At 32.2% G+C, this 15,450-nt stretch overlaps 1 protein-coding gene across 1 annotated transcript in view; it reads right to left on the bottom strand.

The window, feature by feature from the left end:
* Positions 1-100: 100 nt before the first annotated feature.
* Positions 101-15,450, bottom strand: part of TYK2 (tyrosine kinase 2) — a 68,775-nt gene continuing 53,425 nt past the window's right edge. The window contains exons 19-25 of the mRNA XM_033083685.1: positions 14,825-15,017; positions 12,762-12,880; positions 10,284-10,456; positions 6,096-6,213; positions 5,905-6,015; positions 1,496-1,640; positions 101-582 (exon numbers count right to left, since the gene is read on the bottom strand). Coding sequence (XP_032939576.1) covers positions 1,521-1,640; positions 5,905-6,015; positions 6,096-6,213; positions 10,284-10,456; positions 12,762-12,880; positions 14,825-15,017 — 834 coding nt within the window. The 3' untranslated portion in view covers positions 101-582; positions 1,496-1,520. The remainder of the gene's footprint in view (positions 583-1,495; positions 1,641-5,904; positions 6,016-6,095; positions 6,214-10,283; positions 10,457-12,761; positions 12,881-14,824; positions 15,018-15,450) is intronic.

The following is a 15,450-nucleotide window of genomic DNA, read 5'->3' as shown; positions in this document are numbered from 1 at the left end:
CTGCCCCTGGAATTTCTCTGGGTTTTTTTGGGATTTTTCCCCATGGATTTCTCTGGAACTCTCTGGAATGTTCTGGAATTTCCCTCAGCACAGACCCTGCCCCTGGAGTTTCTCTGGGATTTTCCCCATTATGCCATGGAATGTTCTGGAATTCTCTGGAATGTTCTGGAATTTCCCTCAGCACAGGCCCTGCCCCCAGAGTTTTTCTGGGGTTTTTTTGGGGATTTTCCCCCCTGGAATGTTCTGGAATTCTCTGGAATGTTCTGGATTTTCCCTCAGCACAGGCCCTGCCCCTGGAGTTTCTCTGGGATTTTTGGGGCATTTTTTCCCCATTATCCCATGGAATTTTCTGGAGTTTTTTGGGATTTTTTCCGCCATTATCCCCTGGAATTCTCTGGAATTCTCTGGAATTTTCTCTCAGCACAGGCCCTGCCCCCGGAGTTTCTCTGGGTGTTTTCGGGATTTTTTCCCCCTGGAATTCTTTGGAACTCTCTGGAATGTTCTGGAATTTCCCTCAGTACAGGCCCTGCCCCCGGAATTTCTCTGGGATTTTCCCCATTATCCCATGGAATTCTCTGGAATGTTCTGGAATTTCCCTCAGCACAGGCCCTGTCCCCAGAGTTTCTCTGGGGTTTTTTTTGGGATTTTTCCCCCTGGAATTCTCTGGAATGTTCTGGAATTTTCTCTCAGCACCGGCCCTGTCCCCGGAGTTTCTCTGGGATTTTCCCCATTATTCCATGGAATTTTCTGGAATTTCCCTCAGCACAGGCCCTGCCCCCAGAGTTTCTCTGGGATTTTTTGGGTTTTTTCCCGTAGAATTCTCTGGAATTCTTTGAAACTCTCTGGAATGTTCTGGAATGTTCTGGAATTTCCCTCAGCACAGGCCCTGCCCCCAGAATTTCTCTGGGATTTCCCCCATTATCCCATAGAATATTCTGGAGTTTTTGGGGATTTCCCCCCCCATTATTCCATGGAATGTTCTGGAATTCTCTGGAATTTTCCTCAGCACAGGCCCAGCCCCCAGAATTTCTCTGGGATTTTTTCCCCCATTATCCCCAGGAATTCTCTGGAATTCTCTGGAACTCTCTAGAATTCTCTGGAATGTTCTGGAATTTCCCTCAGCACAGGCCCTGCCCCCGGAGTTTCTCTGGGATTTCCCCCATTATCCCATAGAATTTTCTGGAGTTTTTTGGGATTTTTTCCCCCATTATTCCCTGGAATTCTCTGGAACTCTCTGGAATGTTCTGGAATGTTCTGGAATTTCCCTCAGCACAGGCCCTGCCCCCAGAGTTTCTCTGGGGTTTTGGGGGATTTTTTTTGGATTTTTTCCCCCATTAGCCCCTGGAATTCTCTGGAACTCTCTGGAATTCTCTGGAATGTTCTGGAATTTCCCTCAGCACAGGGCCTGTCCCCAGAGTTTCTCTGGGGTTTTGGGGGATTTTTTTTGGATTTTTTCCCCCATTAGCCCCTGGAATTCTCTGGAATTCTCTGGAATTCTCTGGAATGTTCTGGAATTTCCCTCAGCACAGGCCCTGCCCCCGGAATTTCTCACGGAAGCTCCTGAGCACGGGGACGAGGTTGGGGAAGTTGGGGCGGAACGAGGCCTCGGCCTGCCAGCACTGCTGCAGCAGCCTGGACACCTGAAAGGGGGAAAAGCTGAATTAAAAATCATCAAATCTGAGTTAAAAATAAAATCTGAGTTAAAATAAAATGCAAAAAAAAAATCTTAAAAAAATCTGAATTTAAAAAAATGGGAATTAAAAAATCAAATCTGAATTAAAAATCAAATCTCAATTAAAAATCAAATCTGAGTTAAAATAAAATGTAAAAAAAAATCTAAACAAATCTGAATTTAAAAATTATATAAATTTAAAATAAAATCTAAAAAAATGTAAAAACAAAATCTGAATTTAAAAAAAATCAGAATTAAAAAATCAAATCTGAGTTAAAATAAAATGTAAAAAAAATCTAAAAATATCTAAATTAAAATATATAGAAATTTAAAATAAAATCTAAAAAAAATCTGAATTAAAAAAAAATCCGAATTAAAAAATAAAATCAAATCTGAGTTTAAAAAACCTAAATTAAAAATCAAATCTGAGTTAAAAATCAAATCTGAGTTAAAAAAAATCTAAAAAAAATCTAAAAAAATCCAAATTTAAAAAAAATTTGGAATTAAAAAATAAAATCTAAGTTAAAAAAATCTGAATTTAAAAAAATCTGAGTTAAAAATAAAATCTGAGTTAAAATTAAATCTAAAAATAATTGGATTTTTAAAAAATCTGGATTTAAAAAATCTGAATTAAAAAAATCTAAATTAAAAAATAAAATCTGAGTTAAAATCTAAAAAAAAATTAAAAAAAAACTGAATAAAGAACCCTGAGTTTTAAAAAAAATCTGAATTTAAAATAAAGTCTAAAAAAAAATCTAAAAACAATCTGAATTAAAAATCAAATCTGAACTTAAAAATCAAATCTGAGTTAAAATGAAATCGAAAAAAAAAATTTTTTTAAATATTTTTTTTCCACATTTTTCGCATTTTTTCCCAATTTCCCCATTTTTTCCCCCATTTTTCTCACCTCCCATGGACCCTCCCTGGGCACTGGGAGCCTTTTCCCCATTTCCCACCCCATTTTTTAGGTAATAATCCAATTTTTTCCCCATTTTTTCAGGGAATAATCCCATTTTTTCACTTTTTTTACATTTTTTCCCAAATTTTCCATTTTTCCCCCCATTTTTCTCACCTCCCAGGGGCCCTCCCTGGGCACTGGGAGCCTTTTCCCCATTTCCCACCCCATTTTTTAGGTAATAATCCCATTTTTCCCAATTTTTTTCCCATTTTTTAGGTAATAATCCCATTATTCCCAATTTTTTTTCAATTTTTTCCCAGTTTTTTCACATTTTTTACATTTTTCCCCAATGTCCCCATTTTTTCCCCCATTTTTCTCACCTCCCATGGACCCTCCCTGGGCACTGGGAGCCTTTTCCCCATTTCCATTCCCATTTTTTTAGCCAATAATCCAATTTTTCCCAATTTTTTTTCAATTTTTCCCCCATTTTTTTCCCCGTTTTTTCACATTTTTTACATTTTTTCCCAAATTTTCCATTTTTTCCCCCATTTTTCTCACCTCCCAGGGGCACTCCCTGGGCACTGGGAGCCTTTTCCCCATTTCCCACCCCTTTTTTTAGCCAATAATCCAATTTTTTCCCCATTTTTTTTGGGAATAATCCAATTTTTTCACTTTTTTTACATTTTTTCCCAAACTTTCCATTTTTTACCCATTTTTCTCACCCCCCATGGACCCTCCCTGAGCACTGGGAGCCTTTTCCCCATTTCCCATCCAATTTTTTAGCCAATAATCCAATTTTTCCCAATTTTTCCCCATTTTTTTTGGGAATAATCCCATTTTTTCACTTTTTTTACATTTTTTCCCAAATTTTCCATTTTTCCCCCCATTTTTCTCACCTCCCAGGGGCACTCCCTGGGCACTGGGAGCCTTTTCCCCAATTTCCCACCCCATTTTTAGGCAATAATCCAATTTTCCCCAATTTTTTTTTCAATTTTTTCCCAGGTTTTTTCCCATTTTTTTTCCATTTTTTCACATTTTTTACATTTTTTCCCAAATTTTCCATTTTTTCCCCATTTTCCTCACCTCCCATGGACCCTCCCTGGGCACTGGGAGCCTTTTCCCCATTTCCCATCCCATTTTTTAGGTAATAATCCAATTTTCCCCAATTTTTTTTCAATTTTTTCCCAGGTTTTTTCCCATTTTTTTTCCATTTTTTCACGTTTTTTATATTTTTTCCCAAACTTTCCATTTTTTACCCCATTTTTCTCACCTCCCAGGGGCACTCCCTGGGCACTGGGAGCCTTTTCCCCATTTCCTATCCCATTTTTTAGCCAATAATCCAATTTTTTTCAATTTTTTTTCAACTTTTTCCCAGTTTTTTTCCCATTTTTTTCCACTTTTTCACATTTTTTACATTTTTTCCCAAACTTTCCATTTTTTTCCCCCATTTTTCTCACCTCCCATGGACCCTCCCTGAGCACTGGGAGCCTTTTCCCAATTTCCCATCCAATTTTTTAGCCAATAATCCAATTTTTCCCAATTTTTTCCCCATTTTTTTGGGGGAATAATCCCATTTTTTCACATTTTTTACATTTTTTCCCAATTTCCCCATTTTTTACCCCATTTTCCTCATCTCCCATGGACACTCCCTGGGCACTGGAGCCTTTTCCCCATTTCCCATCCCATTTTTTAGCCAATAATCCCATTTTTCTCAATTTTTTTTCAATTTTTTTCCCGTTTTTTTTCCCATTTTTTTCAATTTTTTCACATTTTTCCCATTTTTTCCCAAATTTTCCATTTTTCCCCCCATTTTTCTCACCTCCCATGGACCCTCCCTGGGCACTGGGAGCCTTTTCCCCATTTTCCACCCCATTTTTTAGGTAATAATCTCATTTTTCCCAATTTTTTCCCCATTTTTTTTTGGGAATAATCCCATTTTTTCACCTTTTTTTCATTTTTTTCCCAATTTCCCCATTTTTTACCCCATTTTTCCCACCTCCCAGGGGCACTCCCTGAGCACTGGGAGCCTTTTCCCCATTTCCCACCCCATTTTTTAGCCAATAATCCAATTTTTTCCCCATTTTTTTGGGGGAATAATCCCATTTTTCCCCATTTTTTTTTGGAAATAATCCCATTTTTTCACATTTTTTATATTTTTTCCCAAACTTTCCATTTTTTACCCCATTTTTTTCACCTCCCATGGACCCTCCCTGGGCACTGGGAGCCTGTTCCCCATTTCCCACCCCATTTTTTAGGTAATAATCCATTTTTTTCCCAATTTTTCCCGCATTTTTTTTGGGAATAATCCCATTTTTTCCCCATTTTTTTTGGAAATAATCCCATTTTTTCACATTTTTTTCATTTTTTCCCAATATCCCCATTTTTTACCCCATTTTTCTCACCTCCCATGGACCCTCCCTGGGCACTGGGAGCCTTTTCCCCATTTCCCATCCCATTTTTTAGCCAATAATCCAATTTTTCCCAATTTTTTTTTCCCATTTTTTTTTGGAAATAATCCCATTTTTTCCCATTTATTTCCATTTTTTCCCAGTTTTTTCACATTTTTTACATTTTTTCCCAATTTCCCCATTTTTTACCCCATTTTTCTCACCTCCCATGGACCCTCCCTGAGCACTGGGAGCCTTTTCCCCATTTCCCACCCATTTTTTAGCCAATAATCCAATTTTCCCCAATTTTTTTTTCAATTTTTTCCCAGGTTTTTTCCCATTTTTTTTCCATTTTTTCACATTTTTTACATTTTTTCCCAAATTTTCCATTTTTTACCCCATTTTTCTCACCTCCCATGGACCCTCCCTGGGCACTGGGAGCCTTTTCCCCATTTCCCACCCCTTTTTTTAGCCAATAATTCAATTTTTCCCATTTTTTTCCCCATTTTTGGGAGAATAATTCCATTTTTTCCCATTTTTTTCATTTTTTCCCAAATTTTCCATTTTTTCCCCCATTTTCCTCACCTCCCATGGACCCTCCCTGGGCCCTGGGAGCCTTTTCCCCATTTCCATTCCCATTTTTTAGGCAATAATCCAATTTTTCCCATTTTTTTCCCCATTTTTTTGGGGAATAATCCCATTTTTCCCCATTTTTTTTACATTTTTTCCCAAATTTTCCATTTTTCACCCCATTTTTCTCACCTCCCATGGACCCTCCCTGAGCACTGGGAGCCTTTTCCCCAATTTCTCACCCCATTTTTTAGCCAATAATCCCATTTTTTCCCATTTTTTTCCCATTTTTCCCCATTTTTTTGGGGAATAATCCCATTTTTTCACTTTTTTTACATTTTTTCCCAAATTTTCCATTTTTCCCCCATTTTTCTCACCTCCCAGGGGCACTCCCTGGGCACTGGGAGCCTTTTCCCCCTCTCCAGCAGCTCAATCAACCTCAGCACCGTCATCTGGCCCTGAGTGGCTCCGATCATTTCCAGAAATTTCTATTTAAAAAAATCAAAATTTATAAATTTATATTTTTTAAAAAAACCCCAAAAAATCCCAAATTTCACCCCAAACTCACAACTGGGGGGCTGCAGGAGGGGTCACAGCGGGTCAGGAGCTCGTAGAGGGTGACCCCAAAACTCCAAACATCGGAGGCGTAAAAAAATTTGCATTCCTTGAGGCACTCAGGGGCGTACCTGGAAGGGATTTGGGGTGAGAAAGTCAAAAATTGGGAAAAAAAATTAAAAATTAGGAAATATTGGGGAAAAAAATGGGGAAAAATTGGGAAAAAATGGGAAAAATTGGGAAAAAATGTGGAAAAAATGGGGAAAAATTGGGGAAAAAATTGGATTATTTTAAAAAAAAATAGGGAAAAATGGGGAAAAATTTAATATTTATAAAACTTGTACTCTGGGGCGTACCTGGAAGGGATTTGGGGTGAAAAAGTCAAAAATTGGGAAAAAAAATTAAAAATTAGGAAATATTGGGGAAAAAAATGGGGAAAAAATTGGATTATTTCTAAAAAAAATTGGGAAAATTAGATTAAAAAATGGGGAATATTGGGGAAAAAAACAGGAAAAATTGGGGAAAAAATTGGATTATTTCCAAAAAAAAAATAGGGAAAAATGGGGAAAAATTTAATATTTATAAAACTTGTACTCTGGGGTGTACCTGGAAGGGATTTGGGGAAAAAAAGTCAAAAATTGGGAAAAATGATAAAAAATTAGGAAATATTGGGGAAAAAAATGGGGAAAAAATGGGGAAAAAATTGGATTATTTCCAAAAAAAAAGGGAAAAATGGGGAAAAAATTGGATTATTTAAAAAAATAATAGGGAAAAATGGGGAAAATTTAATAATAATAAAATTTGCATTCCTTGAGGCACTCAGGGGTGTACCTGGAAGGGATTTGGGGGGAAAAAGTCAAAAATTGGGAAAATTAGATTAAAAAATGGGAAATATTGGGGAAAAAATGAGGGAAAAATTGGATTATTTCTAAAAAAAAATAGGGGAAAAATGGGGAAAATTTAATAATAATAAAATTTGCATTCCTTGAGGCACTCAGGGGCGTACCTGGAAGGGATTTGGGGAAAAAAAGTCAAAAATTGGGAAAAATGGGGAAAAACAGGAAAAAAACAGGAAAAAAAATGGGGAAAAATGCGGAAAAATGCGGAAAAAATTGTGAAAAAACTAGGGAAAAAATGTGAACATATAGGAAAAAATTGGGAAAAAATGTGGGAAAAAATTAGGAAAAAATCAGAAAAAATAGGAAAAAAAGTGGGAAAAATTGGGAAAAAATTAGGAAAAATGGGGGGAAAAAGGGAAAAATGGTGAAAAAATTCAGAAAAATTTGGAAAAAAATCAGAAAAAATAGGGAAAAAATGGGAAAAAAAGGAAAAAAGAGGAAAAAATAGAAAAAATAGGGAAGACGTGGAAAAATTGGGAAAATTGGGAAAAATTAGGAAAAAATTGTGAAAAAGTTGTGAAAAAATTAGGAAAAAAAATCAGAAATAAATAGGAAAAAATGTGGGAAAAATTAGGAAAAAATAGGAAAAAAAGTGGAAAAAATTAGGAAAACAGGAAAAAACTGGGGAAAATGTGGAAAAATGAGGAAAATGTGGAAAAAATAGGAAAAAATCGTGAACAAATTATGAAAAAATTAGGAAAATATTGTGAAAAAATTAGGAAAAAATTAGGAAAAAATCAGAAAAAATAGGAAAAAATATGGGAAAAATTGGGAAAAAATTAGGAAAAAATTGGGAAAAAAATAGGAAAAATTGGGAAAAAATATGAAAAAATTGGGGAAAAAATAATAAAAAATAGGAAAAAAATGGGAAAAAATGAGGACAAAGTTGGGGAAAAAACAGGAAAAAATAGGAAAAAATTAGGAAAAAATTAGGAAAAAATTAGGAAAAAAATCCGAAAAAATAGGATAAAATGTGGGAAAAATTGGGAAAAAATTAGGAAAAAATTGGGATAAATTAGGAAAAAATTGGAAAAAATTTTTAAAAATTAGGAAAAAATTAGGAAAAAATTCAGACAAAATTAGGAAAAAATAGGAAAAAATAGGGAAAAATTGGGGAAAAAATCAGAAAAAATAGGGAAAAATGTGGGAAAAATAGGAAAAAATAAATAAAAAAATAGGAAAATAAAAAAAATAGGAAAAAATTCGGAAAAAGTTTGGAAAAAAATCAGAAAAAAATCGGAAAAAATGTGGGAAAAAATAGGAAAAAACAGGAAAAAATTGGGAAAAAAATGGGTGGAAAATGGGGAAAAATTAGTAAAAATTTGGGAAAAAATGGTGAAAAAATTGGGAAAATAATTGGAAAAAATAGGAAAGAAGCTGTGAAAAACTGTGGAAAAATTGGGAAAAAGTTAGGAAAAAATAGGAAAAAATAGAAAAAGAATGGGAAAAAAAATGGGAAAAAATAGGAAAAAATTAGGAAAAAAATCAGAAAAAATAGGAAAAAATGTGGGAAAAATTGTGGAAAAATTGTGAAAAAATTAGGAAAACATAGGAAAAAACTGGGAAATTGTGGAAAAAATAGGAAAAAATTGTGGAAAAAATGTGGAAAAAATTAGGAAAAAAATCAGAAAAAATAGGAAAAAATCAGAAAAAATAGGAAAAAATGTGGGAAAAATTGGGAAAAATAGGAAAAAATTAGGAAAAAAATGGGAAAAAATTATGAAAAAATTCAGAAAAAATAGGAAAAAATTGGGGAAAAAATAGGAAAAAATTCAGAAAAAAATAGGAAAAAATCAGAAAAAATAGAGAAAAAATAGGGAAAAAATAGGAAAGAATTAAGAAAAAAATGGGGAAAAAAGGGAAAAAATTCAGAAAAAAATAGGAAAAAAATCAGAAAAAATTGTGAAAAAAATCAGAAAAAATTCAGAAAAAATAGGAAAAAATTGGGGAAAACAAAGGAAAAAATAGGAAAAAAATCAGAAAAAAATCGGAAAAAATGTGGAAAAAAATCAGAAAAAATAGGAAAAAATGTGGGAAAAATTGGGAAAAAATTAGGAAAAAATTGGGATAAATTAGGAAAAAATTAGGAAAAAAATCCGAAAAAATAGGATAAAATGTGGGAAAAATTGGGAAAAAAATAGGAAAAAATTCAGACAAAATTAGGAAAAAATTCAGAAAAAATGAGGAAAAAATAGGAAAAAATTGGGAACAAATGTGGAAAAAAATGGGGGAATATGGTGAAAAAAATTTGAAAAAATTAGCAAAAAATGTGGAAAAAACTGTGAAAAAATAGGAAAAAATTAGGAAAAAATGTGGGAAAAATTGGGAAAAAAAGGAAAAAATTCAGAAAAAATGGGAAAAAATGTGGGAAAAATTGGTAAAAAATAGGAAAAATTGTGAAAAAATTAGGAAAAAATTAGGAAAAAAATCAGAAAAAAAAGGATAAAATGTGGGAAAAATTGGGAAAAAAATAGGAAAAAATTCAGACAAAATTAGGAAAAAAGTCAGAAAAAATTAGGAAAAAATTAAGAAAAAAATGCGAAAAATTCTGAAAAAATTAGGAAAAATTGGGAACAAATGTGGAAAAAAATAGGGGAATATGGTGAAAAAAAATTTGAAAATTTAGCAAAAAAATGTGGAAAAAACTGGGAAAAAATAGGAAAAAATTAAGAAAAAATTTGGAAAAAATTCGGAAAAAATTCAGAAAAAATTCAGAAAAAATAGGAAAAAATAGGAAAAAATTCGGGAAAAAATAGGAAAAAATTGGGGAAAAAACAGGAAAAAATAGGAAAAAAATAGGAAAAAATGTGGGAAAAATTGGGAAAAAATAGGAAAAAATTGGGAAAAAATGGGAAAAAATTAGGAAAAAAATCAGAAAAAAATAGGATAAAATGTGGGAAAAATTGGGGAAAAAATAGGAAAAAATTAGTAAAAAATGGGAAAAAGTTAAGAAAAAATTGGGAAAAAATATGAAAAAATTGGGGAAAAAAACAGGAAAAAATAGGAAAAAATTGGGGAAAAAATAGGAAAAAATTCAGAAAAAATTAGGAAAAAATAGGAAAAAAATGGGGACATATGTGGAAAAAAAAAGGGGGAATATGGTGAAAAAAACTTGAAAAAATTAGCAAAAAAATGTGGAAAAAACTGTGAAAAAATAGGAAAAAAATTATGAAAAAATTATGAAAAAATTCGAAAAAAATTCAGAAAAAATTAAAAAAAAACCGAAAAAAAATGGGAAAAATTGGTGAAAATGTAGAAAACAGAGAAATAATAAATAAACCCCAAAATGCCAGATCCCTCACCAGAACACTGGGCTGTCCCCATCCTCCCTGAGCCTGTAGTAGTCGTGGCCCTCGGGCACGGCCTTGGCCAGGCCGAAGTCGCCGATCTTCACCAGGCGCTCGCTCTGCAGCAGAACGTTCCGCGCTGCCAGGTCCCGGTGGATGAAGTGCAGGGAGTGCAGGTAGGCCATGCCCTGGGGGGATGGAAATAAATGGGGGGATAAAAAAATAAATGGGGGAAATAAAAAATAAATGGGGGAAAAAATGGGGGGGAAATAAAAAATAAATGGGGGAAAAATTAAAAAAATCGGGGAAAAAATGCGAAAAAAATGGGGGGAAAATGAAAAAAAATGGGGGAAAAAATGGGGAAAAAGTGGGGGGAAATAAAAAAAATGGGGGAGAAATAAAAAATAAATGGGGAAAATAAAAAATAAATGGGGAAAATAAAAAATAAATGGGGAAAATAAAAAATAAATGGGGGAAAAATGGGGGAAAAATTTTAAAAAATGGGAAAAAAATGGGAGGAAAATAAAAAATAAATGGGGGGAAAATAAAATATAAATGGGGGGAAAATGGGGAAAAAATGGGGGGAAATAAAAGGTAAATGGGAGAAAAAATGGGAGAAAGAAATGGGGAAAAATAAAAAAAGGGGGAAAAAATGGGGGGAAAACAAAAAAATGGAGGGAAATAAAAAATAAATGGGGAAAATAAAAAATAAATGGGAGAAAAAATGGGGAGAAAATGGGGATAAATATAAAATAAATAGGAGAAAAATGGGGAATAAATGGGGATAAATAAAAAATAAATGGGGAGAAAATGGGGGAATAAATGGGGGGAAAATAAAAGATAATGGGGGGGGAATAAAAAATAAATGGGAGAAAACATGGGGAAAAATGGGAAGAAATAAAAATAAATGGGGGGAGAGAAAAAATAAATAGGGGGTAATAAAAAATAAATGGGGGAAATAAAAAATAAATGGGGGTAAATAAAAAATAAATGAGGGGAAATAAAAAATAAATGGGGGAAATAAAAAATAAATGGGGGAAAAAATGGGGGGAAATAGGAAAAAATGGTGGGAAAATAAAAATAAATGGGGGGGAAATGAAAAATAAATGGGGGAGAGAAGGAAAATAAATGGAGAGAAAAAATGGGAATGAAATAAAAATAAACGGCGAAAAAATGGGGAAAAAATATAAATAAATGGGGGAAAAAATGGGGGAAAAATAAAAATAAATGGGGGAAAAAATGGGGGGAAAACAAAAAATAAATGGGGAAAAAATGGGGAAAAAATGGGGAAAAAATGGGGGAAAAATAAAAAAAAAATGGAGGAAAAATTTTAAAAAACGGGGAAAAAATGGGGGAGAAATAAAAATAAATGGGGGGAAAAATTTAAAACATAGGGGGAAAATGGGGAAATAAATGGGGGGAAAATAAAAGATAATGGGGGGGAATAAAAAATAAATGAGGGGGAAAAATGGGGGGGGAAATGGGGAAAAAATGGGGGAAAAATTAAAAAAATCGGGGAAAAAATGTGAAAAAAATGGGGGGAAAATGAAAAAAAATGGGGGAAAAATTTAAAAAAACAGGGAAAAAATATGGGGGGAAATGGAAAAAAAAGGGGGGGGAATAAAAAATAAATGGGAGACAAAATGAGGAAAAATGGGGACAAAATAAAAATAAATGGGAGAAAAAATGGGGGAATAAATGGGGGGGAAATAAAAAATAGATGGGGAGAAATGGGGGAATAAATGTGGGGGAAATAAAAAATAAATGGGGGGAAAATAAAATATAAATGGGGGAAAAATGGGGAAAAAATGGGGGGAAATAAAAGGTAAATGGGAGAAAAAATGGGGAAAAAATGGGGATAAATATAAAATAGATAGGAGAAAAAATGGGGAAAAAATGGGGATAAATAAAAAATAAATGGGGAGAAAATGGGGGAATAAATGGGGAGAAATAAAAAATAAATGGGGGGAAATAAAAAATAAATGGGAGAAAAAATGGGGAAAAAATGGGGGGAAATAAAAGGTAAATGGGGGAAAATGGGGGAATAAATGGGGAGAAATAAAAAATAATGGGGGAGAAATAAAAAATAAATGGGGGGAGAAAAAATAAATGGGGGAAATAAAAAATAAATGGAGGGAAATAAAAATAAATGGGGGGAATTAAAAATAAATGGGGGAGAAATAAAAAAAATGGGGGGAAAATAAAAAAAAATGGGGGGAAAATAAAAAAAATGAGGATAAAATTAAAAAAAAAACGGGGAAAAAAGTGGGGGAAAATGGGGAAAAATGGGGAAAAAATGGGGGAAAAAATTCCATTTTTTGGGGGGAAAAAATTCCATTTTTTTGAAGAATAATTCCATTTTTTGAAGAATAATTCCATTTTTTTGAGTAACAATCCCATTTTTTGGGTAAAAATCCCATTTTTTTTTAAATTAACCCCATTTTTTTTTCACTCCTCCCCATTTTTATCAGAAATTTTCTGTTCCCAGCTCACCTCACAGATCTGCTGAGCAAAGAGCAGCAGCTGGGGCAGCCCCAGGGGGTGCCTGGGCAGGAAATCGCGGAGGCTCCCGAGGGGAACGAACTCCATGATCAGCTGCAGGACCCTGTCCCCTGCAACAAATTCAATTGTTCATTCGTTTTTAATTGTTAATTAATTAATTAAATGAGTTGGTCATTCAGTTTCAGTTTTATTGGGACTTTTTTTGCAATTTTTTTGGATTTTTTCTGATTTTTTTGAATTTTTTCTGAATTTTTTAAAATTTTTTTCTGCTTTATTTTGAATTTTTTCTGAATTTTTTCTGAATTTTTTTTTATTTTTATTGAATTTTTTTTAATTTTTTTGAATTTTTTTTGGATTTTTTTGGATTTTTTCTGAATTTTTTTTTAATTTTTTCTGAATTTTTTTGCAATTTTTTTAAAATTTTTTTCTGAATTTTTTTTTAATTTTTTCTGAATTTTTTGAATTTTTTCTGAATTTTTTTTATTTTTTCTGAATTTTTTTGTATTTTTTTGTATTTTTTTCTTAATTTTTTCTTAATTTCTTCTTAATTTTAAAAATTTTTTTAAATTTTTTCCTAATTTTTTGGACTTTTTTGGAATTTTTTTGTATTTTTTTAAAATGTTATTGGATTTTTTTGGTTTTTTTTAATTTTAAAATTTTTTTTGAGATTTATTTGGTTTTTAAAATTTTTTTGCTTTTTTTATTTTTTCAATTTTTTTCAGATTTTTAAAAATTTTTTTTGAAATTTTTTTTGGCATTTTGGTTTTTTTAAATTTTTAATTTTTTTCATTTTTTGAATTTTTGAACTTTTAAAATTTGATTTTAATTTTTTTATTTTTTATACTTTTTTGGATTTTAAAAAATTTACATTTTTTACTTTTTTTTCATACTCAAAACCACTTGAAAACCCCCAAAAAATTTTACATTTTTTCCTTTTTTTAATTTTCCTTTCCATCCCCGAACCCACTTAAAAACCCCCCAAAAATTTTAATTTTTTCCTTTTTTAATTTTCCTTTCCATCCCCATACCCACTTGAAAACCCCCCAAAAAATTTCAATTTTTGCCTTTTTTTATTTTCTTTTCCAAACCCACTTGAAAACCCCCCAAAATTTTAATTTTTGCCTTTTTTTATTTTTTTTTCCATCCCAAAACCCACTTAAAAACCCCCTAAAAAATTTTAATTTTTTTCCTTTTTTTATTTTCTTTTCCATCCCCAAACCCACTTAAAAACCCTCCCAAAAATTTTAATTTTTGACTTTTTTATTTTCCTTTCCAAACCCACTTGAAACCCCCCCAAAAAATTTTAATTTTTGCCTTTTTTTATTTTCTTTTCCACCCCAAAACCCACTTAAAAAACCCCAAAAAATTTCAATTTTTGCCTTTTTTTATTTTCTTTTCCACCCCAAAACCCACTTAAAAAACCCCAGAAAATTTCAATTTTTGCCTTTTTTTATTTTCTTTTCCAAACCCACTTGAAAACCCCTAAAAATTTTAATTTTTGATTTTTAAAATTTTCCTTTCCACCCCCAAACCCACTTAAAAAAACAAAAAAAATTTTACATTTTTTCCTTTTTTAATTTTCCTTTCCATCCTCTAACCCACTTTAAAAACCCCCAAAAAATTTTAATTTTTAACTTTTAAAATTTTCTTTTCCACCCCCAAACCCACTTAAAAACCCCCTAAAAATTTTAATTTTTTACTTTTTTATTTTCCTTTCCAAACCCACTTGAAACCCCCCAAAAAATTTTAATTTTTGCCTTTTTTTATTCTTCCTTTCCATCCCAAAACCCACCTAAAAAAACCCAAAAAATTTTAATTTTTGCCTTTTTTATTTTCTTTTCCACCCCTAAACCCACTTTAAAAAACCCCAAAAAATTTTTAATTTTTTACTTTTTTATTTTCCTTTCCAAACCCACTTAAAAACCCCCCAAAAAATTTTAATTTTTTCCTTTTTTAATTTTCTTTTCCACCCCAAAACCCACTTAAAAAACCCAAAAAAATTTCAATTTTTGCCTTTTTTTTTATTCTCCTTCCCCCCAAAAACTCCCCCTCACCTTGCTCGCTGCAGCACCCCTTGTACTTGACGATGTTTTGGTGGTAGAGGGTTTTTAAAATCTCGATTTCTTTTCTCCAGGAGCTCAGCAGTTGGGGGCTGCTCCCGGATTTCAGCGATTTCACCGCCACCATTTCCCCGCTGCCGTCGTTGGTGGGGTCGTAGCAGCAAAGGCTCACCTTGCCAAAGTGACCCTGGTGATAAAATAATCATTATTTTGGGGGTGGGAAATTAAAAAAAATTAGATTTTGGGGTGAAAAATAAAAAAAATCAGGATTTTTGGGGTGAGAAATTTAAAAAAATTAAGATTTTTGGAGTGAAAAATAAAAAAAAGCAGGATTTTTGGAGGGGGAAATTTAAAAAAATTAAGATTAAATTAAATTAAGATTTAATTAAGATTTAAAAAAATTAAAAAAAATTAAGATTAAATTAAGATTTTTGGAGGAGAACAAAAAAAAAAATCAGATTTTTCGGTTGGAAAATAAAAATATTTCAGTATATTGGGGTGGAAAATAAAAAAAAATTAAGATTTTGGGGGGAAATTTAAAAAAATAAAGATTTTTGCGGGGAAAAACAAAAAAATCAGAATTTTAGGTTGGGAAATAAAAATATATTAAGATTTTGGGT

Source organism: Catharus ustulatus, chromosome 33, assembly GCF_009819885.2.
Source record: "Catharus ustulatus isolate bCatUst1 chromosome 33, bCatUst1.pri.v2, whole genome shotgun sequence".
Lineage (NCBI taxonomy): Eukaryota > Metazoa > Chordata > Aves > Passeriformes > Turdidae > Catharus > Catharus ustulatus.
The sequence above is the reverse complement of the archived record's forward strand: the minus strand, read 5'-3'. Positions and strand labels throughout refer to the sequence as shown.